Source organism: Hyperolius riggenbachi, chromosome 10, assembly GCF_040937935.1.
Source record: "Hyperolius riggenbachi isolate aHypRig1 chromosome 10, aHypRig1.pri, whole genome shotgun sequence".
In the NCBI taxonomy this organism is placed as follows: Eukaryota; Metazoa; Chordata; class Amphibia; order Anura; family Hyperoliidae; genus Hyperolius; species Hyperolius riggenbachi.
In genome coordinates, this window is record NC_090655.1 from 91,651,581 (window position 1) to 91,678,557 (window position 26,977).

General features: G+C 44.3%; 1 protein-coding gene across 3 annotated transcripts in view; it reads right to left on the reverse strand.

Moving 5' to 3' along the window:
- Positions 1–13,641: 13,641 nt before the first annotated feature.
- The window catches only part of FAS (Fas cell surface death receptor), a 73,574-nt gene continuing 60,238 nt past the window's right edge, over positions 13,642–26,977 (reverse strand). For all 3 annotated transcript variants that reach the window (XM_068255054.1, XM_068255056.1, XM_068255055.1), the window contains 2 exons: positions 17,311–17,338; positions 13,642–14,565 (listed from right to left, as the gene is read on the reverse strand). In XM_068255054.1, the coding sequence (XP_068111155.1) occupies positions 14,291–14,565; positions 17,311–17,338 (303 nt within the window). In that variant the 3' untranslated portion in view covers positions 13,642–14,290. The remainder of the gene's footprint in view (positions 14,566–17,310; positions 17,339–26,977) is intronic.

Below are 26,977 nucleotides of genomic sequence, written 5' to 3' on the forward strand. Positions count from 1 at the left end.
GTTATCTACCCTAAACACCCACTAATTACCCATCAATCACCCCCTATCACCACCTGTCACTGTTACCCATCAGATCAGACCCTAATCTGCCCCTTGCGGGCACCCAATCACCCACCTACACTCTCAGATTGCCCTCAGACCCCCCTTATCAATTCGCCAGTGCAATATTTACATCTGTGCTTCCCTGTAATAACCCACTGATCACCTGTCAATCACCCGTCACTGCCACCCATCAATCTGCCCCTTGCGGGCGATCTGATCACCCACCCACACCAATAGATCGCCCGCAGATCCGACGTCAGATCACCTCCCAAGTGCAGTGTTTACATCTGTTATCTACCCTAAACACCCACTAATTACCCATCAATCACCCCCTATCACCACCTGTCACTGTTACCCATCAGATCAGACCCTAATCTGCCCCTTGCGGGCACCCAATCACCCGCCTACACGTTCAGATTGCCCTCAGACCCCCCCTTATGAATTCGCCAGTGCATTAGTTACATCTGTTCTTCCCTGTAATAACCCACTGATCACCTGTCAATCACCCATCAATCACCCCCTGTCACTGCCACCCATCAATCACCCCCTGGCACTGCCACTCATCAATCAGCCCCTAACCTGCCCCTTGCGGGTAATCTGATCACCCACCCACACCAATAGTTCGCCCGCAGATCCGACGTCAGATCACCTCCCAAGTACAGTGTTTATATCTGTTCTCTACCCTAAACACCCACTAATTACCCATCAATCACCCCCTGTCACTGCTACCTACCCATCAATCACCCCCTGTCACTGCTACACAAAGTGTCATTTTTCACTAACTTGTGACAAAAAAATAAAATCTTCTATGAACTCGCCATACACCTAACGGAATACCTTGGGGTGTCTTCTTTCTAAAATGGGGTCACTTGTGGGGTTCCTATACTGCCCTGGCATTTTAGGGGCCCTAAACCGTGAGGAGTAGTCTAGAAAACAAATGCCTCAAAATGACCTGTGATTAGGTTGTTGGGCCCCTTAGCGCACCTAGGCTGCAAAAAAGTGTCACACATGTGGTATCGCCGTACTCAGGAGAAGTAGTATAATGTGTTTTGGGGTGTATTTTTACACATACCCATGCTGGGTGGGAGAAATCTCTCTGTAAATGGACAATTGTGTGTAAAAAAAATCAAACAATTGTCATTTACAGAGATATTTCTCCCACCCAGCATGGGTATGTGTAAAAATACACTCCAAAACACATTATACTACTTCTCCTGAGTACAGCGGTACCACATATGTGGCACTTTTTTACACCCTAAGTACGCTAAGGGGCCCAAAGTCCAATGAGTACCTTTAGGATTTCACAGGTCATTTTGACATTTGGTTTCAACACTACTCCTCACGGTTTAGGGCCCCTAAAATGCCAGGGCAGTATAGGAACCCCACAAATGACCCCATTCTAGAAAGAAGACACCCAAAGGTATTCCGTTAGGAGTATAGTGAGTTCATAGAAGATTTTATTTTTTGTCACAAGTTAGCGGAAAATGACACTTTGTGAAAAAAAACAATTAAAATCAATTTCCGCTAACTTGTGACAAAAAAATAAAAACTTCTATGAACTCACCATACTCCTAACGGAATACCTTTGGGTGTCTTCTTTCTAAAATGGGGTCATTAGTGGGGTTCCTATACTGCCCTGGCATTTTAGGGGCCCTAAACCGTGAGGAGTAGTCTTGAAACAAAAATGACCTGTGAAATCCTAAAGGTACTCATTGGACTTTGGGCCCCTTAGCGCAGTTAGGCTGCAAAAAAGTGCCAATCATGTGGTATCGCCATACTCGGGAGAAGTAGTATAATGTGTTTGGGGTGTATTTTTACACATACCCATGATGGGTGGGAGAAATACCTCTGTAAATGACAATCTTTTGATTTTTTTACACACAATTGTCCATTTACAGAGTTATTTCTCCCACCCAGCATGGGTATGTGTAAAAATACACCCCAAAACACATTGTACTACTCCCGAGTACGGCGATACCACATGTGTGGCACTTTTTTGAACCCTAACTGCGCCAAAGGGGCCTAAAGTCCAATGAGTACCTTTAGGATTTCACAGGTCATTTTGAGAAATTTTGTTTCAAGACTACTCCTCACGGTTTAGGGCCCCTAAAATGCCAGGACAGTATAGGAACCCCACAAATGACTCCATTTTAGAAAGAAGACACCCCAAGGTATTCTGTTAGTAGTACGGTGAGTTCATAGAAGATTTTATTTTTTGTCACAAGTTAGCGGAAATTGATTTTTATTAGTTTTTTTCACAAAGTGTCATTTTCCGCTAACTTGTGACAAAAAATAAAATCTTCTATGAACTCACCGTACTACTAACGGAATACCTTGGGGTGTCTTCTTTCTAAAATGTGGTCATTTGTGGGGTTCCTATACTGTCCTGGCATTTTAGGGGCCCTAAACCGTGAGGAGTAGTCTTGAAACGAAATTTCTCAAAATGACCTGTGAAATCCTAAAGGTACTCATTGGACTTTGGGCCCCTTAGCGCAGTTAGGGTGCAAAAAAGTGCCACACATGTGGTATCGCCGTAGTCGGGAGAAGTAGTACAATGTGTTTTGGGGTGTATTTTTACACATACCCATGCTGAGTGGGAGAAAGATCTCTGTAAATGGACAATTGTGTGTAAAAAAAATTAAAAAATTGTCATTTACAGAGATATTTCTCCCACCCAGCATCGGTATGTGTATAAATACACCCCAAAACACATAATCAGAATCAGAATCAGAATCAATTTATTTTCGCCAAGTAAGTTTGCACCTACAAGGAATTTGTCTTGGCAGTTGCTTAACAAACACAAACAAAAACAATACAAGGACAGACAGTGTGAATATTACAAGTTAAGGACATTATAAGTATAGTGGCAGTAAGCAATGTGAGAATTGTTCATGTTTAGTTCTGTGCTGATTACTTTCAGTCCTAGCAGCTCTAACGTGGTTCAGCATTAAGTATGGCTACTGCTTGAGGAAAAAAACTGTTCCTGTGTCTAGAGGTTTTGGTAGCGATTGACCGGAATCTTACTCCTGAAGGCATGCCCTGGAAGATGGAGTGAGCTGGGTGAGAGGGGTCAGAGGCAATTTTGGTTGCTCTCTTTCTGCACCTGCTAGTGTAAAGATCCTGCAGGGAAGGTAAGCTACAGCCAATTATCCTTTCCGCTGATCGGATGATGCGCTGCAGCCTCCCCTTTTCTAATGCTGAGCAGGAGCCGAACCATACAGTCATAGATGATGTTATGGTTGATTCGATGATTGCAGTGTAGAACTGCACCATTAGATTTTGAGGTAGGCCAAACTTTTTCAGCTGCCGTAGATGGTACATTCTCTGTTGTGCTTTCTTGACAATAGTGGCAGTGTTGTTGTCCCATTTTAAGTCGTTTGAGATCGTGGACCCAAGAAACTTGAATGACTCTACTTGGGTTATTGTGGATCCATTTATGGTTAAGGGGAGGTGCTGGGGGGGAGATCTCCTAAAGTCTATTATCATCTCCATGGTTTTGAGAGCATTTAGTTCCAAGTTGTTGCTGCTGCACCAGGAGGAAAGCTGTCCCACCACATGCCTGTATGCAGACTCATCCCCGTTTTGAATGAGACCAACAACTGTTGTGTCGTCTGCAAACTTCAGAACCTTAACAGATGGATCTGTGGAGATGCAGTCATTGGTGTAAAGTGAGTACAGCAGTGGGGAAAGCACACAGCCCTGGGGTGCACCAGTACTGACTGTCAGAGAGCTTGATGTGAGTTTACCAAGTCTAACACGCTGTCTTCTGTCGGTTAAGAAGTCGGTTATCCATTTGCAGAGGGATTCAGGTATATGTAGCTGGGAGAGCTTGCTGTGCAGCAGTGATGGAATTATGGTATTAAATGCAGAGCTGAAATCTATAAATAAAATCCTGGTGTAGGTTCCTGGGATATCTAAATGCTGTAGTACATAATGCATACACATGTTCACGGCATCGTCTGCGGATCTGTTAGGCCTGTAGGCAAATTGCAAAGAGTCCAGCAGGGGATCTGTGATGGATTTCAGATAAGTCATTATCAGTTTTTCAAATGCTTTCATGACCAGTGATGTCAGCGCAACAGGCCTGTAATCATTTAAACATGCAGGTTTTGTTTTTTTTTTTGAATTGGTACAATAGTTGCGCTTTTAAAACAGGCAGGAACAATTGAGAGTTCTAGAGATGCTTTGAATATGTCTGTAAATACAGGCGCTAATTGGTCGGCACAGAGATTCAAGCATTTCGCAGACACAGCGTCTGGTCCCATTGCTTTCCTGGTGTTTTGTTTTTTAAAGAGTCTGTTTACATCTGATTGGCATATTGTTAGAGCATGCACATATGGGGACAGGTCAATAGATTGTGTCTGGCCTCCTGTGTTGTGTAGTTGCTGAGGCACCGCAGGGGGTGGAGACGTTGGCTGGCAGGAAGAGTGTTCAGTTTGCCTGTGGCAGAGATGCAAATTGACTTGTTGTGTTTGGCTTTTGTTGGTAGTGTCAAACCTGCAATAAAATGTATTCAGCTCATTTACAAGCTGCAGGTTATGTAGTGAGGGGGGAGGAGATTTCCTCCTGTAGCTGGTAATTTCATGTAGAGATTTCCATATTGTGGATGAGTCGGCGTTAGAAAATTTTTCCTCAAGTTTTTGAGAATAATCTTTTTTTGCGTCGGTAATGGCTCTCTGCAGTTTGTATTTCGCAGCTTTGTAGAGGACTTTATCGCCTGTACGATATGCCCTTTCTTTATCGAGGCGCAGCTTCCTAAGATGTGATGTAAACCAGGGTTTATCGTTATTGTACCTGGTGCACTTTTTTGTGGGGATGCAGGACTCTTCACAAAAGGTAATATATGATGTCACAGCGTCAGTGTATTCATTTAGGTCACTGGAGGATTCTTTAAATAAATTCCAGTCAGTTAAATCAAAGCAGCTCTGCAGTTTTTCTACAGCTTCACTAGTCCATTTCTTAACTGTGGTCACTACAGGTTTGGCAGTTTTTAGTCTTTGGATGTATGTTGGGATAAGCTGTATAACAGCATGATCCGAGTTCCCCAACGCTGCCCTGCTGACAGAGTGATATGAGTCCTTAGTCGTAGTGTAACAGTGATCAAGTGTCTTACCTTCTCTAGTTGCGCTTGTGACGTGTTGCCTGTATTTGGGGAGTTCTTTGGAAAGGTTAGCACTGTTGAAATCCCCTAGTATGATAAAAAAAGAATCTGGGTACTCCCTTTCCACCTCAGTGATTTGATCTGCGAGATCTTGGAGCGCAGGCTGCATACATGTTTGTGGAGGGATGTACACAGCAGCCAAAATAAATGAAGAAAACTCACGGGGTGAATAGTAGGGTTTGCAGTTTATGAAGAGTGTTTCCAGCCCAGCCGAGCATGTCCTCTTAATAACTGTAACATCCATGCACCATCTATCATTAATATAGAAGCAGAGTCCTCCACCTTTGGTTTTGCCAGAAGTAAGTGGGTCCCGGTCAGATCTGTAGAGTGTAAATCCATTAATCGGCAGAGCGTTGTCTGGAATAAGCTCAGATAGCCAAGTTTCTGTGAAGCAAATAGCCGCAGAGAGATAAAAGTCCTTCTTTGTTCTGATCAGTAGTTGAAGCTCATCTAGTTTGTTGCATATGGACCTGACATTAGAGAGTATGATTCCAGGTAGTGGAGAGCGCAGTCCTCTGCGTCGAAAGCGAGTCTGGATCCCAGAGCGTTTGCCTCTTCTTCTAAGCCTCACTGCCTGGTTCAGCACTGTAGCTTCACTGGTCAGAATCCCCAGAAGATCAAGAGTAGATGAAATATCCAGAGGTAGATTATATTTAGCTAAGTTCCGAATGCTCAGTAGTTGTTCACTGGTGAAGGTTATCCGGGTTGGGTTGCACAAGGCAATGTTGAAAAACAAAAATACATAAAACAAACATAGAAAGACAGAGCAAGCTGCCGAGGCTGCCATCTCCAGGCGCCTCCTCCTCCAAAGGGTGAAGTATACTACTTCTCCTGAGTACGACAATACCACATGTGTGGCACTTTTTTGCAGCCTAACTGCGCTAAGGGGCCCAAAGTCCAATGAGCACCTTTAGGCTTTACAGGGGTGCTTACAAATTAGCACCCCCCAAAATGCGAGGACAGTAAACACACCCCACAAATGACCCCATTTTGGAAAGTAGACACTTCAAGGTATTCAGAGAGGGGCATGGTGAGTCCGTGGCAGATTTCATTTTTTTTTTGTCGCAAGTTAGAAGAAATGGAAACTTTTTTTTTTTTGTCACAAAGTGTCATTTTCCGCTTACTTGTGACAAAAATTAATATCTTCTATGAACTCACTATGCCTCTCAGTGAATACTTTGGGATGTCTTCTTTCCAAAATTGGGTCATTTGGGGGGGTATTTATACTATCCTGGAATTCTAGCCCCTCATGAAACATGTCAGGTGCTCAGAAAAGTCATAGATGCTTGAAAATGGGAAAATTCACTTTTTGCACCATAGTTTGTAAACGCTATAACTTTTACCCAAACCAATAAATATACACGTAATGGTTTTTTTTTAATGAAAAACATGTTTGTCCACATTTTTCGCGCTGCATGTATACAGAAATTTTACTTTATTTGAAAGATGTCAGCACAGAAAGTTAAACAAAAATCATTTTTTTTGCCAAAATTCATGTCTTTTTTGATGAATATAATAAAAAGTAAAAATCGCAGGAGCAATCAAATAGCACAAAAAAAAAAGCTTTATTAGTGACAAGAAAAGGAGCCAAAATTCATTTAGGTGGTAGGTTGTATGAGCGATCAATAAACCGTGAAAGCTGCAGTGGTCTGAATGGAAAAAAGTGGCCGGTCCTTAAGGGGGGTAAAGCCCACGGTCCTCAAGTGGTTAAGCTGCCCATTAACGGTACAGTTGTAAGTAATCTGAAGGCAATTATCCAATGTTCGCATTCACCAAACTATTCTTTCTTCAACTGCAATCATATTTTACAACTTTCAGATTGATTTTATCCAATAAAGCAATCGACCAAAGAATCATTCACTATAGATTGCCTTCATAAACTGCACATTTTCTATACAATTTGATTGTAAAAAAACGCATTGAAAGATCGCATTTGGTGAAAAAATTGTACTGTTAATAGGCACCTTTATTGTCAAAGCATTGCATTAGTACACATGATCACAGCTAATATTAAATAGGCTTATGTTTTACTTTATTAAGCTGGTTCTCAGGCTTTTAAGTCATACATTTACACTGTTAGGAACCATTAAAGGTGCCTATTGACAATACAAACCTGATTGTACAATCTTACCACATCTATGTAATATGATCTCATTATTGTCACTCACCACTTCTGTTTGGAGTTTTTTGAGTTTGTACATTCATGTAAGGACTTTTTGAAAGAGCGCAACTATCTATTCCGGGGTACTGGACCAGATTGGGGATGGGAAATTCCTCTAAAGCCTTCTATTTACACAACCACATTTTGTGAGTATTATTTACTGTGCACTAACCTACCTCAAGCAGAATTACATGCATAAAATCTTACGGGAGTAATGTATTACATCTACTCTCCTCATTATGCGGTAAGACTTTACGCATATTATTCTGTTTGACTACTTATGGTTTCTGGATGTGAGTCTCACGTCCAATTTACTGCTTCTAGAGGTGTTTGGATGTGAGACTAATTGTCGTTTCCGTGCTTGTGGATGTGGACTCATGCACTCTCGTACACACATTGAAGTAAAGCATTCAATAAAATTACATAAAAGAAACGTTTAAAACTTTTTTTTTTTACAAAAAAAAGTGTATTGAAGTGACAGTGTCAAATTAAAAATAAAATGTTTTTTTTTTCCTGTATTGAAATTTTAACCCCTACCAAGCCAATTAACCCCTTGTGACACTTTTACTTGGCCTTAATATCTGTTGACACCCGTAATGGCTGCGTCTTATAGTGATCAGATGTGACAGTTCATTGACCCAACGTTATACAGATGCATCACTGTGCTGTTACCTGGGGTGTCCTGGGATCCCAAAACTGTGCGCACTAGCAATTGCATCCAGTCGATACAGATGCACAGACTGGAGAAAATGGACGGCTACACGTACAACTAGTATCTAATTATGGCATGTATGGTATCATTATAACTGGGATAAGCCAAACAATATATTTTGAGGTGTTTTATAACTGAGGCACCTGTCATGTGAAAAATAGGGAAGGTGAAAAATGAAAAAAAAGTGTATTCTGGAGAGAGAGAGAGAGAGAGAGAAGGTAGGTGTGTATGGATCGGCACCTTATTCACCTTGGATTTTTTCTCAAGCAACTGCCATTTAGTGAGACTACCTCTTAAATAATTATTTTATGTCATGACATAGCAACAGCTGGCAAAATTAGGGTCGGCGAACACCTAAAAGCGCTAGCGTAATTGCAAACGCTTATCGCTTTTAGAAGTGATTTTTCTAAGCGATTCTAGGCATGTGCCTAGCGATTCTCTATTTATACCTATACCTTTACAGGTTTTGTTACAAAAAGGCCTGGAAAATCGCTCTGATTATCACTTTTCAGAGCAATTTTCCACTTTTCCTATACTTAACATTGAGGCTGAATCGTCTCAGAAATGCTGCAAGACCAGCGTTTTCGGAAAGATCACATGGCTCTGGTGTGCTCCATTCTATTCAAATACATTAACCGAGCTTTTCAAAGTGCTAGCATTTTGCAAAGCTCTCAGAAGTGCGCTCAGTGTGCACCATCCCTAAGTGAGAGATGTGGAGGTGCATGGTTATACTTTCTTTTATGCAAAGTAGACAAACTAGATTTCTTTATTTCTTTTCTGCATCTCTGATGCTCAGTGTGTGAAATCTTGAAAAGATAAACCAAACCCTGTGCAGCATGCCGATTACCCACACACATTCCCTGCTGTTTTCTTATGCTCAAGGTCTTTGTGCACCCTCTAGTGGGGATGGAGAGTGTATGCATATCTTTACATTTATCTAAAGTGCAGGGACAATTCCCAGTTCTTGCAGGTCTGTTTACCTCCTTGCATATTTGTTATAAAAAAAAATACAATTTTTAGTGGCTAAAAATCAGACTTTAACAATCCCCTTATATCTATATTATAATAGTAAAACATGTTTTTTTCCCCTTGTATTGAAAAAAAAATACCTGAGAGCCGGGCAAGAAATTTTAAATCAGGATGATACCATTTATTGGCTAACTAAAAATGAATAAAAATAAGCAAGCTTTCGGCCTTGCAGCCTTCGTCTGGCTTATATCCTGTTAGTTTGCAGGCTGGTGGTACAGACAGCTTTATACATGCAACATCAAGAGGGAAAACAGATATTTTTTTCAAGCATAAATACATGTCATTAAGATGCCTTAATTCAAACAGACCATCTGAATGGGGTTAGAGGTTATTAGCTAAGATAAGGATCCTTGTTTACGCCATGCTCACAGACCTGGGATTAGGATTGACCCTTTTCCCCAACCTCGGGTATCGTTTAATGTAAAATTTGCTGGCCATGGAATTTATAAACGGATGGGCACAGCACTAGTGCTGCATCACATCTCTTCCACAGAAAACAGAGGTCCTGTGCCTGTGAATGTTCCATATCTCATTAGCAGATTGTAGCACTAACTAGCCTGCTTTTAACCAGTAGATTAACTTTTAACATTTACAGCATACCTCACTCCAAAGCAAGTAAGCGAGACAGCATTCAAATGTTGTAGGGGTCAGGCGTGCAACGGATCCACCCGTGTACCAACCGGGTAAGCAATCCAAGTCTTCCAAAACGATCCGGCACAGCTCTTTTACCAAAAGATTTGCTTTATTGTATCTTACTAAACATACACGTAAAAAGCTGTATAGTGGCTACAGTCCACCATTTCGAACCACCATAGTCCTTGTTCACGCCACACAGCCAACTGTGCAAATGCAGAATCACAGCTTATATAGTCACAATCTAAAACATGGCAACCAATCAATTTCAACATGTAAATGACCGGACCGAAGCATACCTCACAACTTTTTGAGATAAGAAAGAGGGACACTTAAGCCACACCCTTGCCACACCCCCAACCACGCCCCAGCACCCCCCTAGCCTCACATACCATTAAAGGGACACTTAAGCCAGAAAAAAAATGAGTTTTACTCACCTGGGGCTTCTACCAGCCCCCTGCAGCAGTCCTGTGCCCTCGCAGCCACTCACTAATCCTCTGGTCCCTCGCTGTCAGCTAGTTTTGTTTTTGCCGACAGGCCCGACCACATGTAGTTTCCTCTGCATTCCCGACTGTAATTAGCGCTATTGCGGGCCGCAACGCGTACAAAGATATGCGTTGCCGCAACAGCGCTAATTGCAGTCGGGAATGTGGAGAAAGCTACGCGTGGCCGGGCCTGTCGGCAAAAACGAAACTAGCTGGTAACGGGGGACCAGAGGATTAGTGAGTGGCTGCGAGGGCACAGGACTGCTGCAGGGGGGGCTGGTAGAAGCCCCAGGTGAGTAGAACTCATTTTTTTTTTCTGGCTTAAGGGAACTTTTAAGATTTTATTTAATAAAAAACTGATTTTATAATTCAAACCACACTGGTTTATTCTATCCTGGTTTATTTTCCTTGATATTAACATTTTATAATAAGAAATATATTGATTTAAAGGATGGGAATGAAGTTTATTTAACCTGCTGGGCGGTCTGGACGAGCTCAGCTCGTCCAGTACCGCCGGAGCCTGCCGCTCAGGCCCTGCTGGGCCGATTTGGCTCAAATAAAAAGCAGCACACGCAGCCGGCACTTTGCCAGCTGCGTGTGCTGCCCGATCGCCGCCGCTGTGCGGCGATTCGCCGCGAGCAGCAGCGAAAGAGGGTCCCCCCAGCCGCCTGAGCCCAGCGTAGCCGGAACAAAAAATTCCGGCCAGCGCTAAGGGCTGGATCGGAGGCGGCTGACGTCAGGACGTCGGCTGACGTCGATGACGTCACTCCGCTCGTCGCTATGGCGACGATGTAAGCAAAACAAGGAAGGCTGCTCATTGCGGCCTTCCTTGTTTATTCTGGGCGCCGGAGGCGATCGGAAGAACGCCTCCGGAGCGCCCTCCAGTGGGCTTTCATGCAGCCAAATTTCAGTTGGCTGCATGAAATAGTTTTTTTTTTAATTAAAAAAAAACCCTACCGCAGCCTCCCTGGCGATCTTAATAGAACGGAAGGCAGGTTAAACACATTTTTCAGTAGAAAAATACCTACATTTACATAGATCTGTACATCAGTCCTGAAAGAGGGACTAATAAGGAAGAAATGGGACAGGGTTCCCAAAGAGGGACTGTCCCTCCAAAAGAGGGAGATTTGGGAGCTATGTTTAGAGGCTCAGAGATTAGTCTTAAGATTAAGAGACGTCACTCCATCGCAGTAGGGCCGCACATGCGCTGCGCAGAAGACCCTGATTGGCTTCGACTGAGCCTGTTACCAGGGCTCAGCGCGGGCTGAACGAGAGAGAGCAGGAGGACGGCGAGGGACGCATCTGGGCTTATGGGGCTGGAGGAAGCCCCAGGTAAGTAAAAAACTGCTTGAAGACTCATCTCTGAGTCTCTTTAAAGTAGACCTGAACTCTTGCACAGGACAGAAGGAAAACATAGACAAATGCACCCTGTATGTATTTAGAGAGTTTAGTCTGTCTAATTCAGAATCAGAATCAGAATCAGATTTATTCGCCAAGTATGCCAGAGACATACCCGGAATTGTTTTTGGAGCACATGGCATGGCGTTTATACATACATACATAAGACCTACATACATACGGCGTAGGAGGGCTACAAAAACATGACATAGTAAGAGGAGTCCAGTCCATCAAGTAAAAAAAAAAAAAAAAAAAAAAAACAACCGTGAAGGAACACAAGCTGTCAGTTCAGTTGTTCAGTTGGAGTGCCGCTTGGGGGAAGAAGGTACTCCAGCGTCTGGTGGTTCTGGTGGGGACAGCCCTGTAGCGGCGGCCCAGCGGAAGGAGATTGAAGAACCGACTGCCCGGGTGTGAGGGGTCGGTCGAGATCTTGGTGGCCCGCGTCCTCATTCTGGCCATGTGGAGGAGATCGAGGGGTGGCAGTGGCTGACCGATGATCTTTTCTGCAGTGCTGATTACTCTGTGGAGTTTGTGCTTCTCGCTAGCAGAAGCCCCTGCGTACCAGACGATGAGGGATGAGCAGAGGATGGACTCCACAGTGGCAGTGTAAAAGCTCCTGAGCAACTCGCGTGGGATGCCAAATTTTTTCAGTTGGCGCAGGAAGAATAACCTCTGCTGTGCCTTTTTCTGGGTTATGGTGGTGTTCTGCCCCCATTTTAGGTCATTAGTGATAGTAGTGCCAAGGAACCGAACACTGGGGACCCTGGAGACTTCGTTATCTCTTATGAGGATTGGGTGGAGAGGGGGTGGACGTCTCCTAAAGTCCACAACTAGTTCCACTGTCTTTGCTGCATTGAGGACTAAATTGTTGTCTGTGCACCAGTTGCAGATCCTGTCTATCTCGCTGCGGTAGGCATCCTCCTTGTTGCCACTGATGAGTCCAATGATTGTGGTGTCGTCCGCAAACTTGATGACCTTGACAGAGTCATCAGTTGAGGTACAGCTGTTGGTGTACAGGGAGAACAGGAGCGGGGACAGGACACATCCTTGCGGAGCACCTATGTTGGTAGTTCTCACCCTGGAGTAGCAGTTGCCTAGCTTGACCCTCTGCGTTCTATTGGAAAGGAAGTCGCCGACCCACCTGCAGAGGGTGGGGGCTACTCCCAGCTGAGCGAGGTTGGTAAGCAGGATATCAGGGCAGATGGTGTTGAAGGCGGAACTGAAATCCAAGAACAGGAGCCTGGCGTATGAGTTGGGCCTGTCTAGGTGTTCCGTGATATACGCCAGGCTGATATTTATGGCATCCTCTACCGACCGGTTTGCTCTGTATGCGAATTGATGTGAGTCCATGAGGGCGTTGGTGGAGTGCTTCAGGGAGGCAAGGACCAGCCGTTCAAAGATCTTCATGATGGTGGGGGTTAGGGCCACTGGTCTGTAGTTGTTGAGGTCAGTGCTGCTACCCGTCTTTTTGGGGATTGGAATAATCGTGGACCTTTTGAAGCAGGAGGGGACCTTGCCCTCCGTAAGAGATCTGTTGTAGATCCCACTTCCCACTCATCTGTGGGTAATCACCACTGTATTTTGATCTCTCAGCTGTGTCAGCTCAGGAATCTCCTCTGCCACGGCAGAGCAGCTAATTTGTAAACACAGGATGTTAACAATATGTCTGCTCCCATGAAAGCAGGACGTAGACACGCTGCAGATTTATTGCAGGATTTGTATCATCTGTAACAAAGAAATGTTTTTCTTTAAAGGTAATTATGCCGTTGTGTATCTTTTAGAGCAGAGAGGTAGTTCTGAGTTCAGGTCTGCTTTGGGGGAGGCGGGGGGGAATATTCTTCCACTCTCTCATTGGTCAGCCATATCCAAACAAACCAATCAGGGGTAAGCAGAAAGAAGGGCAAAAGGTGGCAGTGTTGTATGATGCATTTTTTGTTAGGTGTTTGTATAAGGCTCCAGTGCAATGTGCAGCAGTGTGGTGCAACACTCCAATCAGCAGTCCTCTACTACTTTCAAAAAATAGGTCCTTAAATGTATTTAATTTTGGCACAAAACAGGAAGTATTTACAGATTATAACAGCAGATCAAATGTGAAATTCTGGACAAGTACAATGTACATTTAAAATAATCCTCAGACATAAAAATAAAATGCATCCTTGGCATCAAGATAACATCAGCCACAGTGTGACATTTTTTCAGCTTTGTAAATATGTCAATACTAGAAGCCAAATAAGGTCTCCACTGAACATTACTATTCTATAACAAGAGGTCAGTAGTGATGGTCGGTCTACGAGAACTCATGGAGAAACATGTGATGTGTTTGATCAGCTGATAGATTTGCAAAGATCTGATTTGCTGTGATCACATCCTGCTTTAGCACATGCTCATGACCTAGCAAATCAGAGACTTACATATCTATCACCTGACCAAGCTCATCACATGCTTCTCCATGAGTCCTCCAAGACACAACCATCTCTAGAAGTCAGGAGGAAGACAAAAAGCCCAAAGATGGTCACACAAGTCTACAACAAAACCCACCAGTTACCAGAGCTGCCTGATTACCACTTGGGCCTAATAACAGTGGTAAATACAACCTTGCAAGTTCTAAAGAACAAATTGTGGGAAGACCTGATAATACTGCATATCATTAGCCATGACAAACCAAAAAGTTACAGTCCAGTTTGTTCTTGTCTCACTAATTTTAATAGATTTTCTCTGGTGAGATTAGAACACTGCTCAAAAAGAAAACTAAATGCTCCTTTGCGTCCATTTTCTGTATACCATTTATACAGCAACTGGTATTTTACTTCAGTCGGATTATCTCTGTAGACACCACGAGTTTCTTCAACACCTGCCAGATTTAATGTTCTTCTGGCCACTCTAAGAACTTCATCCATCTCCATTTTTGAAGCCATGTCATTAAGAAGATTGTCAAGGTTCAGGTCTAAAATTAAATACATATACCGTACATTTAGTAAATATGTCTTCAGTATACAGACAGCAAAAACTTATCAAACCATATCAAAGTAATGATGGCCCTGTAGACAGAAAGGGTTGCTGCACTAGCAAAATTTGTTTGTGCAACTATTGTGCACAATTTTTATTGTGCAATATCACAAACAATTTAGTATATGCAGTGAGATACTCCGTTCGTTTATTGCCTGATGAAGCGGGATGTTTGCCCGTGAAACGCGTTGCACTTTTATGTAGGAGTATGTGAATAAATTGTGAATTTTTTTTCTACAATCAACAGCGATTTTTTGTCTGTTTGTGTGTGGACGGTCCACCACCGCCACCTAAACCGTTTTAAACCTTTTATCTTGTTTTATCCTACTGGCGCCTCTGTATCCTTGCATATTAAGTTGTCCACCCTTGGTGGAAGGGTGATATACCCTCTTTTCCTATCTACAGAGAGCGACATCTTAGTCCTGAGTGGGGTCAGGCTTAATCTCCCCACCTGCGTATACAGTGGTTGCCTTAGAGCAACCCAGGTTTGTAAGTATAATACTTACTTTTAACATTTTTCTCTATTTATACAACATACTACACTATATTGGGCTCTCGGTCTCCCTTTTCTCAATTTAGTATATGATGCTCGAAACCACATTCAAACATTTTGCCTCATAAGCAAATCCATGCGTTAATTAGTTAGGGGGTACATTTTTGTGTTACCAAAGTTTTGTGCAAGCATAAAGATGGCAACGCATCATACAATTTTTTGAATATTTTTTTTAATACAAGAATTGCAATCAATTTTTCTGCCTGATTGTAACATTTAAAAAATCTGACCAATGTACCACACACATACTGTATGTTCAATTTTCCCCAATTTAAAAAAAAAATAATTTGAAAACTCAGCAAAAAATGCTTGGGTCTGTACATTTCAATTTTCATAAAAATTGATCAGAAAAATCCAACGCTCCCGATCTTCTTTTATCGAATAAAAACGGGAAATCAGATTTCACAAAACAACAAAAAAGCTTTCAATCTTCCGGGACAACTGATTATTTTTATAGAATTGCTGTAAAATTAATGTAAGTACGCATACTTTGCACTATAGCCAGGTCCGTATATACTATAAGGCACTGTAGGCATGTGCTTCCAGGCGCCTGATGATGGAAAGGCAGCTCAATCCCCTCCTCGAGCACCTCCCTCCGTTCTTCCCTATGCAGAGTCCTGATGAGACCATAAATGAGAGGTTGCTCACCCAGCTCTCAGCATTCCACTGATGAGATCTCCCTTCAGTAAGGGGCACCTCTAGATACTTAATACTGTAGTTCCTCTAGCTACCTAATACTTGGGGGTACCTCTAGCTACTTAATATTGAGAGTACTTCTGGCTACCTAATACTAAGGGGCACCTGTAGCTACCTATGATGGGCAAGGAAAGTAAGGAAGAAGTGAGAGATGGGCGACCAGAACACTTGTGGTGCAGTTTGGTGGGAGTTTGTACGTTTATGGAGGGAGAAGTCTAAGTTGCCAGGACATCTGTGCCTCTAGACTCATGTGAGGTAAATCCAGGCCTGACTACAGCGATGTGTTTCTGGCTCTTAGGTTCAAAAAAGGAGGGTTTGCATAATCAATAGTGATGCATCATGGCAGCAAAGCAGGTCATTTTGACGGCCGGTGCTCAGCCACAAAGCTGGGAGCCGTCATAGCACCAGCACTATGCTCCGTGCAAGAGTAACTCTGGGATCTGTCGATTCCTAGACCCCGATATACATCTCCCTTAGAGTTGCTACAGCTTGGAGGGGGAATAGTATTTATCCCCGCCAGGGATTTGAGTGGCTCACCCTGCGTCCAGCTCACCAGCAGTGCAATAATACATACACCATAGCAGATCTTTTTTTCTGACATAAAGCTAATGGGAACCTTAAAAGTTTTTTTTAAAAAAACAACTGGATACTTACCTAAGGAGAGGGAAGGCTCTGGGTCCTATAGAGCCTTCCCTCTCCTTTCACGGTCCCCTTGCTACGGGAGGCTTCTGAAGTCTTCAGGAGCCAGCACTGGAATGCAGGGACAGTGAAAAGAGCGAGAGGGCTCCATAGGACACAGAGCCTTCCCTCTCCTTGGGAAAAAATATGCTTGATTTTTCTTTTTAAGTTCCCATTTACAGTACTTTAAGACCAAAATTTTTAAAATACCTTTCCAATTTAAGAAGGCAAATGAATATTTAGAATAGCTTTTTTTTCTAGTAAGAAGGTTTTGTGGTCCCTTTGAGCCCCTTACAATATTCCAGTGGCATTGTTAGGCCAAAGGGTTTGGGGCTAGTGCCTCAAACCTCGGCCAGTGTGCCCCAATTGTCTGCCTCCCACTCCTCCATAATGTCAGACAGAACACAGAGACTGAGTGACAACAGTGCAGCTCGCTGGGAGGTGGACATATCTGATCCTCGGTGCCATGGTTCCAGCAGTCCTAGCACAGAGCTTCAGCCTCCTTCCTTCCCTGCATGGTGCCTGCTGTCTGTATTAGGGGCTTGTTCAATCTGATAATGTGGTCGCTCAGAATATCCCTACATGGCTGCATCATCAGGTTGGGAAAAGCTTCTAGTATGGGCAGCGTGCATCATGTGGAGAAGGAAGAAGGCAAAGGCACTATGTGATATATTCCTACAGACAATCTTGTGAAGTCCAGCAAAGCCCTAGCTTTCTGCTCAACCTGCTTGTGCCCATAAATGACTATAGTCTTACCTTGAAGATGCTCAGGAAGTGTAGGTCTCTAGGGGAAGGGAAAAAAACACGTTTCAACATATTTTACAATTTTTTTTAGTACTGTACAGTATATTGAAATGATTTCTTTACAAAATGAAGCCGGATTACAAAATTAAAGTAAACCAGTCAGTGTTCTCCCCAGGATTTTTTTTCCAGCCGGGTGGCATGGAAAAGTAGCCGGGTGGGGTGCAAGGGGGAATGCGGGGCAGGTGCAACTCTACCTACAGCATAAGAAGAGGATGAGGAGGTGAGCTGATGACAGCCGGTTGCTCAGCCAACTTAGTTAGGTGATGCACCCGTCTAAAAAAGAGCCTGGAGAGAACACTGAATATGGGTGTTATAGTTGCATTTCATACAGGGGTGATTATTGCATTTAATATGGGGGGGGGGGGAGTAATTTCACATTTCATACAGGGGTGTTTGTTGCATTTCATAAAGGGGGTGATTTTTCTTTTCATATGGTTATTTGCTGCTGGGGTCAAGCGGTATTGCAGATAGTAAACAGGGGTCAGTATCATAGTAAATTATCTGCAATACCCCTCGACCCCAGCAGCAAATAACATCCATATGAAATTACATGCATGTGAACTCTGCAAGAATCACCCCCACACACTGTCCTTTCAAGCCACCTACACATACCCTCAACACTGGATCTATGTTCCATTTTTACTATTTTTGCAGCAGCAACTTTTCACAGACTTTGCCCAACTAGTACAGCCAGGGCTGGATTTGTATTTTTTACTGTCCTAGGCAAACTTTTCACGACTGACCTCTGACAGAATAAATCACTTATATTAAATCTGCCAGTTGCTAAAATCAAGTAATGTATGGGCACTTACATTTTATGGGCAACTAAGCAAGCAGGCAGATGAGAGACAGCATTCAGCAGCAGCCTCCATCCCCAGCAAGTCAGCTAATCTACATTGCTTATTGTTTATTTGTTTACCAGACCCTTGAAAGCTCCGTGTACTCTCTGCAGACTCTGCGCTATATCAGATAAGAAGTGCATTAGCAGAGGTCCGCTCAGTACTGAACATCACCAGCACGGCATGCTTCAGAGAAGCTTGTATTGTGTAGAGATAGAGAAGCAGCCGGGAAACAGAGGGCGGGGCGTCAGAACTCATTGCCGTGCACTGTATCTGGAGCTGAAGAAGATGCATGCAGCCAGGGCACAGGAGAGACGCTGTGTGGATACGATCGCTCGGGGGAGGGGGTGATAGAGTGTCTGCAGCTTCAGGCTCTCTCCCAGCCTCAAGTAACACAGGGACAGGACTAGTTTCCCTGCGCTCTGTTTGTATTTGTACCTGGCGGCTGCCTCTGCTAGCTGAGCTGCTTGCAAGCTAACAGACACAAGCAGCCAGCAAAGCAGGGCATAGAAGAGGCTTTCCGTAATGGCGGTGACAGACAGTTAACCAGCCCTGCCCCTCACAACCCGCCCAGCCAATCGGTGACCGACAGTTAACCAGCCCTGCCCCCTTACAACCCACCCAGCCAATCACTGTTCAAGCAGGTCACACAGGCACGCTCCTGCAGAGTATAGGGAGAGCTGAGCACTCGATTTATAGCAGGCAATGGAACGCTCTGCATGCGTGACATCATCAGCCTTAGCAAGGTAGGCGGGCGGGATCTCAAAGCAGCCGGGCGGCCCGCCCACTTAATGAGCCCTGGGGAAAGCGCTAAATTATACTTATCTGGTGCTTCCTCCAGCCCCATAAGTACCTTGGCCTCCCTCACGTCCTCCTCGGCCCTCCATTAAGCCACTATGACTTCCAGTAAGCCTGGGCAGTAGCAGCCTTCTGCACATGTGCGGCTCAGCCGCGCTCGCATCCCTCGTCGTACTCCTGTCCCCTGGAGCGTTGTGCACCTGCGCAGTAGTACTGTGCAGAAGGCCTTGACTGGTGGCGACTGACCGGATTATCGAGAGTCATAGTGCCAGAACGGAGGTGTGCAAAAGGCCATGACTGCCCAAGCTTACTGGAAGTCATAGCACCGGCTTAACGGAGGGCCAAGGAGGACGGTGAGGGAGGCCAAGGTACTTATGGGGCTGGAGGAGGCCCCAGGTAAGTATAAATTAGTGCTAGTGAACCATCTCTGGTTCAATTTAAATACTTACCTTAAGAGAGGGAAGCCTCAGGATCCTATTGAGGCTTTCCTCTGTATTCTAATGTCCCCCATTGCTGAGCACGGCCCCCCAAAAGATTAGCGACAAGGCAGCTCCTCTTCTTGCAGCGTGGCAACACAGTAGCCGTGTGAGCCTGCTTGCACATCCGCAGTAAGCCAAAACTGCAAGCTCCATGGTACTGCGCATGTGCGGCCAAGCTTGCGTGTCTACTGCCTGGCCATGCTGCAAGACGGGTAAGAGCGCGGCCCCGATATGATTAGTGACAATGCCTTGTTGCTAATCTTGAGGGAAGCCTCAATAGAATACTGAGGCTTCCCTCTCTTAAAGAGAACCAGAGATGAAGCACCCTCTTGTATTTTACCTTATAAATCAGTGGGAACATGACAGTAAACACTAGAGATGGGCCGAACCTCCGATTTTAGGTTCCTGAACCTTCGTGGAAGGTTCGGTTCGCGGAAAAGTTTGCGAACCGCGTTAGACTTCAATGGGGATACAAACTTTGAAAAATTGAAAAAATGATGCTGGCCACAAAAGTGATGGAAAAGATGTTTCAAGGGGTCTAACACCTGGAGGGGGGCATAGCGGAGTGCGATACATGCCCAAAGTCCCGGGAAAAAATCTGGATGTGACGCAAAGCAGCTTTTTAAAGGAATACTATCGATTGAAACAACTTTTTTTTTAATACTCTATATTAGTGTACACATTACCACTAGTGCTAGGGGCACTTTATTTATTCACCCAGGTCTCTCTCCTGCTATCCCTGCTTAAAAATTCATTTCTCACACAGCTCATAGTAGTTTGGGTCACCCTGAGCTGCTTGGTTACTCTGTCACACAGCTCACAAATATATTTCACTGTGTCACTCACAGCATGCAGCAGACATGAGGAGAAATAGGCTGAGCTGAGGTGGTAACAGGTAACTAATTGAGCTGTAATATTGCTGGAATATAACTAGCTATAACACTAGTCTTTGTTTACACTCAGACTGGTTGCCTGGCTGCCTGCTTGTGGTGATTCACTCCAGGCTGCATCCACTTTACAAGCTGCTGAGAGGGGCAGACCACTGTCTACAATTAGCATTATTAGTATATTTATCAGTCAAGAGAAGCAAAGATAATAAACACACATTGCAAGAATCTTTAACCCCTTACCACCATATCAATAAGATTCTTTCAGCAAGGTGATAATTAAACTATAAACTGAGGAGTTGATAGCAACTCCCCTGTGCAGAGACATGGTCTAGCCCTCTGGGAGCCCTCAATATTTAGATACATTTTGTATCCAAAACTGACGCCAAAACTGACGGAGGATTTTACAGCTGAGAGGAACAGCTGTGTGAGGAATCAAATTGCTCCTAGTACTTGTCCTAATGTGTGCTACAACATACAGCATTTAAAAATAAATGCATACATCGATAGTATTCCTTTAAGGGCAGAAATTGGGCCTGATTCACAAAGCGGTGATAACTCAGTTATCACGCCTAAAAGACTTTAGGCGTGATAACCTTTGCACTAGCAAACTTATCACCGCTTTGTGCTCTAACTCGCGCGAAGCTCCCGCGCGCAAAGTTTTGCGCAAAGTCCCATAGGGCTTAATGGGCACTTCGCGCGAAGCACGGTGCGCTGCGCGCGCAAAACTTTGCGCGCGGGAGTTCGCGCGAATTCCTTCAGATCACGCCTAAACTAAGTTTAGGCGTGATAAAGGGCTTTTCACAGGCGTGCAAAGTGTTTGCACCGCTTTGTGAATCAGGCCCCTTGAATGCTAAATTGCAGGCCTAAAGTGCTTTAAAAAATCTTGCATGTGTATACATCAATCAGGGAGTTTAATTAGAGTTCTGCTTCACACTGACACCCCAAACTCACTGTGTAACGCACCGCAAACAGCTGTTTGCGTAGTGACGGCCGTGCTGGACTGATGTGCAACATGGCTAGGCCGTGGCAGTTTTCCAGCCCATATGGTCACCGGGCTGTGGTAGCTCAATGATAGAACAACAGTGACTGTCCAGCTGATCAAATTTGGTCTGTCCACAATGAAGCAACAACCTTATTATCTTCTTGTATGTAGGTAGGAGTCCCAGTATAGGTAGGTATAGGTAGGTAGGCATAGGTAGGAGTCCAAGTGTAGGTAGGCATAGGTAGGTGCCTCAGTAGTTAGCTAGGCATAGGTAGGAGTCCCAGTATAGGTAGGTAGGCATAGGTAGGAGTCCCAGTATAGATAGGTAGGTGTCCCAGTAGTTAGCTAGGCATAGGTAGGAGTCCCAGTATAGGTAGGTAGGCATAGGTAGGAGTCCCAGTATAGGTAGGTAGGCATAGGTAGGTGCCTCAGTAGTTAGCTAGACATAGGTAGGAGACCCAGTAGTTAGCTAGGCATAGGTAGGAGACCCAGTATAGGTAGGTAGGCATAGGTAGGTCCCCTAGTATAGGTAGGTAGGTAGGTGTCCCCGTATAGGTAAGTAGGCGCCCCAGTAGTTAGGTAGGCATAGGTAGGTGTCCCAGTATAGATAGTTAGGCAGTGCCTGGCTGGCACAGTAATAACAATTACCAAGGTCCAGCTGCAACAGATAGGGCTGTATAATGTCAGTGAGCAACACACACAAAAAAACCACATCTGGAAAACATTAGCTCTCAAAAGAGCTGTTGAGGGGTGCTATTTTAGCAATAACAATCAGCCAGGAGCAAGCCAAGAGCCTAACTAATCTTTCCCTAGGAGAACAAGTGCAGCAGCTGTCCCTAGTCTGTCTCTAGCAGGCACACAAGTGAGTGTAATGGCCGGCAAACCTGCCTTATATAAGGGGGTGGTGGGGCTCCAGGGCTTAGTGTAGCCTGAATGGCTACAATGTGCCTGCTGACTGTGATGCAGAGGGTCAAAGTTGACCCTCATAGTGCATTACGGGGCGAATCGAACTTCCACAAAAGTTCGCCTGATCCAGGCGAACGCGAACCACCAAAGTTTGCCTGGAACCGTTCGCCGACGAACCGTTCGGCCCATCTCTAGTAAACACCTAATCTGCTCTTTGTTTCATTGTTCTCTGTTTGAGCACTCAGTCTAGCTTTGCTACGGAAAGATTATAGCTGAGTCTGTCTTCTCTGGAGCCTGCCCCCTTGTGGCTCTGCTATAATGACTCAGCTATAATTATTCCCTGCAAAGCCAGACTGATTGCTCAGTCCGGGATTCTTATCACAGCTGATAACAGACACTTTTAGCAGTGAGGATGAAACAGAGAGCATGGTAAGTGTTTTCTCTAATGTTCTTACTGATATATATGGTAAAATACACAAGGGTGCTTCGTCTCTGGTTCCCTTTAAGAGGAGTATCTCATTTTGATCACAAACTTCTGCTCGGGATCGCTTTAAGTCTTCTTAGAAACAATTATTGCTTTAACCAGTTCGCATTCAGTCGTTTTTCGCTTCATGCATCCGAACAATGTTCACCTCCCATTCATTAGCCTATAACTTTATTACTACTTATCACAATGAACTGATCTATATCTTGTTTTTTCCGCCACCAATTAGGCTTTCTTTGGGGGGTACATTTTACTAAGAGCCACTTTACTGTAAATGCATTTTAAAAGGAAGAATAAGAAAAAAACGGAAACAAATCATTATTTCTCACTTTTCGGCAATTATAGTTTTAAAATAATACATGCCTCCATAATTAAAACCCACGTATTGTATATGCCCATTTGTCCCGGTAATTACACCATTTAAATTATGTCCCTATCACAATGTATGGCGACAATATTTTATTTAGAAATAAAAGTGCATTTTTTCCGTTTTGCATTCATCACTATTTACAAGCTTATAATAATAAAAAAAAAAGAAATCTTTCATCTTTACATAGATATTTAAAAAGTTTAGACCCTTAGGTAAATATTTGTGTTTTTTTTTTTTTTTATTGTAATGTTTTTTTGTTTTTTTTAATTAAACATTTTATGTGGGTATTTTTGGGAGGGTGGGATTGAAATTGTTTTTTTTTTTTTTGTAAATATATGTGTATTTTTATTTTTATTTAACATTTAGATGTAGTTTACTTTTTGGCCACAAGATGGCAGCCATGAGTTGTTTACAGTGACGTCACTCTAAGCGTACCACGTACGCTTAGAGCGACATAGGAAGCAGAAAAAGCGTAGCTTTTTCTGCGGGGGAGAGGAATCAGTGATCGGGCACCGTTGCCCGATTCACTGGCCAACAAACCGCCGGCCGGGAGCGCGCGTGCACGCGCGCGATCGGCCGCGTGGACGCGCAGGAGCGCACATGGCTTCCTGGACGTGAGTTTCACGTCCAGGAATGTCAAATAGTTAAAGATAACTTTAAGCACTCTAATTTTAAACTGTAAAGCATATACTTGGGTGTCAACATATGCCTTTTAAGCAAGAAAAGCAACATTAACCTCCTGAGCAGTATGCCCGACACTGATTCTAATAGATGTAATGCCCCCACAAGCTTTAGCTAGCACTAGGCTAGCTAGCATAAGTATCCAGCACCCTCCGATAGCTGTCAATCCCCGCTCCAGCCACTTAATACATTACCCCACCTGGCTCCAGTAATCGGCACTGCCTCCCCGCACAGCTCCGGTTTCTCTATGGAGAGGATTGGGCCTGCGCATGATGTCATGACGTCATGTACAATCCTCCCCATAGAGAGACCAGAGCTGTGCGGGGAGGCAGTGCCGATTGCTTGAGCCAGGTGGGGTAATGTGATAAGTGGCTGGATCGGGGATTGGCGGCGATCGGAGGGTGCTGGTTACTTATGCTAGCTAGCCTAGTGCTAGCTAAAGCTTGTGGGGGCATTCAATATTTTAGAATCTTCCTGGGGGATTCTAGCTGAAAAACCTCCTGAGTGGAGTAACGCTCAGGAGGTTAATTTAATATACAGACACACACCTAAGGCCATAATTAAATGAGCACCTGCATTTTACATTCAACCTGTGACTGCTCAGTAAGGAGTTTCTTGGGCGAGACTCCCTAACACTGCTACTGCCTACTGAATGCGCTATAGTTGCTGCCTTGCAAGTGCTTTGAGTCCGACTGGCGAAAAGCGTTATATAAATATAGGAATTATTATATACATTATATAAGTGCATGTGAGGCTGATTGCTATAAATTTCTAATCATGGAGATTTATGCTGGCTTCAATCCAGCTGGCCAGGAGGTGGTCTTGGTTTATTTAAACTAAGGCCTGGTATCAACTGTTCTCTATTTGCAATAGATACTTGCCACACTGATTAAATGCTGGCCACGCTGTTTGCTAAGGTGGGGGTACAGATGCTGCACTACATGCATCTGCACCGGAGGGGACACTGGTCCACCGACTGGAAGCAGAGCTGCAGCAAGGGCACAGGACAACTGCCAGGGGTTGGAGGAAGCCTGGGTTAGTATATCTTTTTTTTGTTAATTAGCTCGGACCTTTCCTTTAAAGAGTGAAAATAATGTAATAAAAAAGTGCTTCGTTTTTTATAATAATTATGTATAAATGATTTAGTCAGTGTTTTCCCATTGTAAAATCTTTCCTCTCCCTGATTTACATTCTGACATTTATCACATGGTGACATTTTTACTGCTGGCAGGTGATGTCAGTGGAAGTAGCTGCTTGCTTTTTTGGCAGTTGGACACAGATGTAAACAGCTATTTCCCACAATACAACTAGGTTCACAGACAGGAAACTGCCAGGACTACAGTCCTCGGATCAATGCTGCCTTTTTTGCAGCATACATTTTTGATCCGTTTTTTTTTTTTTTTGGTTGAGAGTGTAGCAGGCAGGACGAGGGTGGCAGCGGTCAGCGGGGAGCCCCCCCCCCCCCTCACCTGGGTTCTTCGTCCCCGCCACCCCCTCCAGCTATATGCCGCAAAAATGTAATGTATAGCAATGGCGAACGGGAAGTTTACCTTCTACTTCCTCTGCTTGCCGCGTCACTGCCTGCAATGCTGTATAAAGGGCAGCATTGCAGGCACTGACACGGCGAGCGGAGGAAGTAGTAGGAGAAGGAGGTGAGCTCCCTGCTGCTATACATTACATTTTTGCGGCATGTAACTGGAGGGGGTAGCGGGGACAGGGGACCCAGGTGAGGGGGGGACATCCCCTCTCGCTGATCACTGCCACTCCTGTCCTGGCTGCTATACCCCTCCAGCATGGTGGCCCCCTCTCTCCCAACAGGCTGTGACACAGAAACGGATCCGTTTCTGTGTCCAAATCTGCCTGTGTAGAGGGGGGATCCGTTTTTCCATAGCCTGCCACTACCCCTGCATGTATCAAGTTCCAGATCCGTTGCGGGAAAATGGAGCAGATCCGGATCTTCCGGGACGGTTTTAAAAACGGGTCCCCACACACACAGACGCATCCGTTTTTTTGTTGGGTAGAGACAGCTGCTATTTTTAACATTGCTATCCGTGGCTCCGGTTTTGATTAGGTTTTAAAAACGGAGCCACGGATACGTTTCCGGACCTAGTGTGAAGTAGCTCTAAGAGTGGTTATTTGCAATTCCCCTTATTCAGGTATATTATCCATGTTTTAAGACTAAAAGTGAATTAAAGCCAATGGGTGCCGCTATAAAAAAAAAAAGTCAGATACTCACCTAAGGAGAGGGAAGGCTCGGTCCTAATGAGCCTTCCCTCTCCTCTCCCGGTGCCCTCGGTGCTGCGCTGGCTCCCCCGTTCGCGTCCGCCGCCGCAGGGACTTCAGAGGACGGGCCGCTCCATACTACGTACGCGCGAGCGCGTCATAGAGGGCGCTCGCGCATGCGTAGTATGGAGCGGCCCCGTCCTCGGGAGCCCGAGTGCTCCCGAAGGCTTCCGAAAGCTCCCGAAGGCATGCGGAAGTGGCAGTATTTGACCGAACTGGTCGAATACTGCCACGGGGGATCCTGCGCGGGACCGGGCACCGGGAGAGGAGAGGGAAGGCTCATTAGGACTGAGCCTTCCCTCTCCTTAGGTGAGTATCTGACTTTTTCTTTTTTGAAACGGTAAACATTCACTTTAAGCGGCTACTAGACAGCTAACTGTACGCTCCATGAACGATTTATAAAGATGTTAAATGTTTGTGAAGCAGATGTTTACTTTGCTTAAAGGGAATTGGAAGTGAAAATAAACTTATGAGATAATGATTTGTATATGTAGTACAGCTAAGGCTAGGTACACACAATGAGATTTTCCTACAGATTTACTGTCATATCAATTATTTCCAACATTTCCAATCAATTTCCGATTGTTTTCCAATAGAAGTGAATGCAAAACACTCAGAGATCGATGGGAAAACAATCGGAAATCGATTGGAAATCAGATCGGACATGTTGGAAATAGTCGATCTCACAGAAAATCTAACAGAAAATATCATAGTGTGTACCTAGCATGAGAAATAGAAAATTAACAGCACAGATACAAGTCTCATATTGTTCCCAGTACAGGAAGGGTTAAGAAACTTCAGTTGTTATCCATGCAAAAGAGCTTCTCTGAATTCTCTGACTAATTTAGTCAGAGAGCAATGCTATTTTCTGAAGCACTTATCGCAACCTGTCTCTCACTGTTTCTTG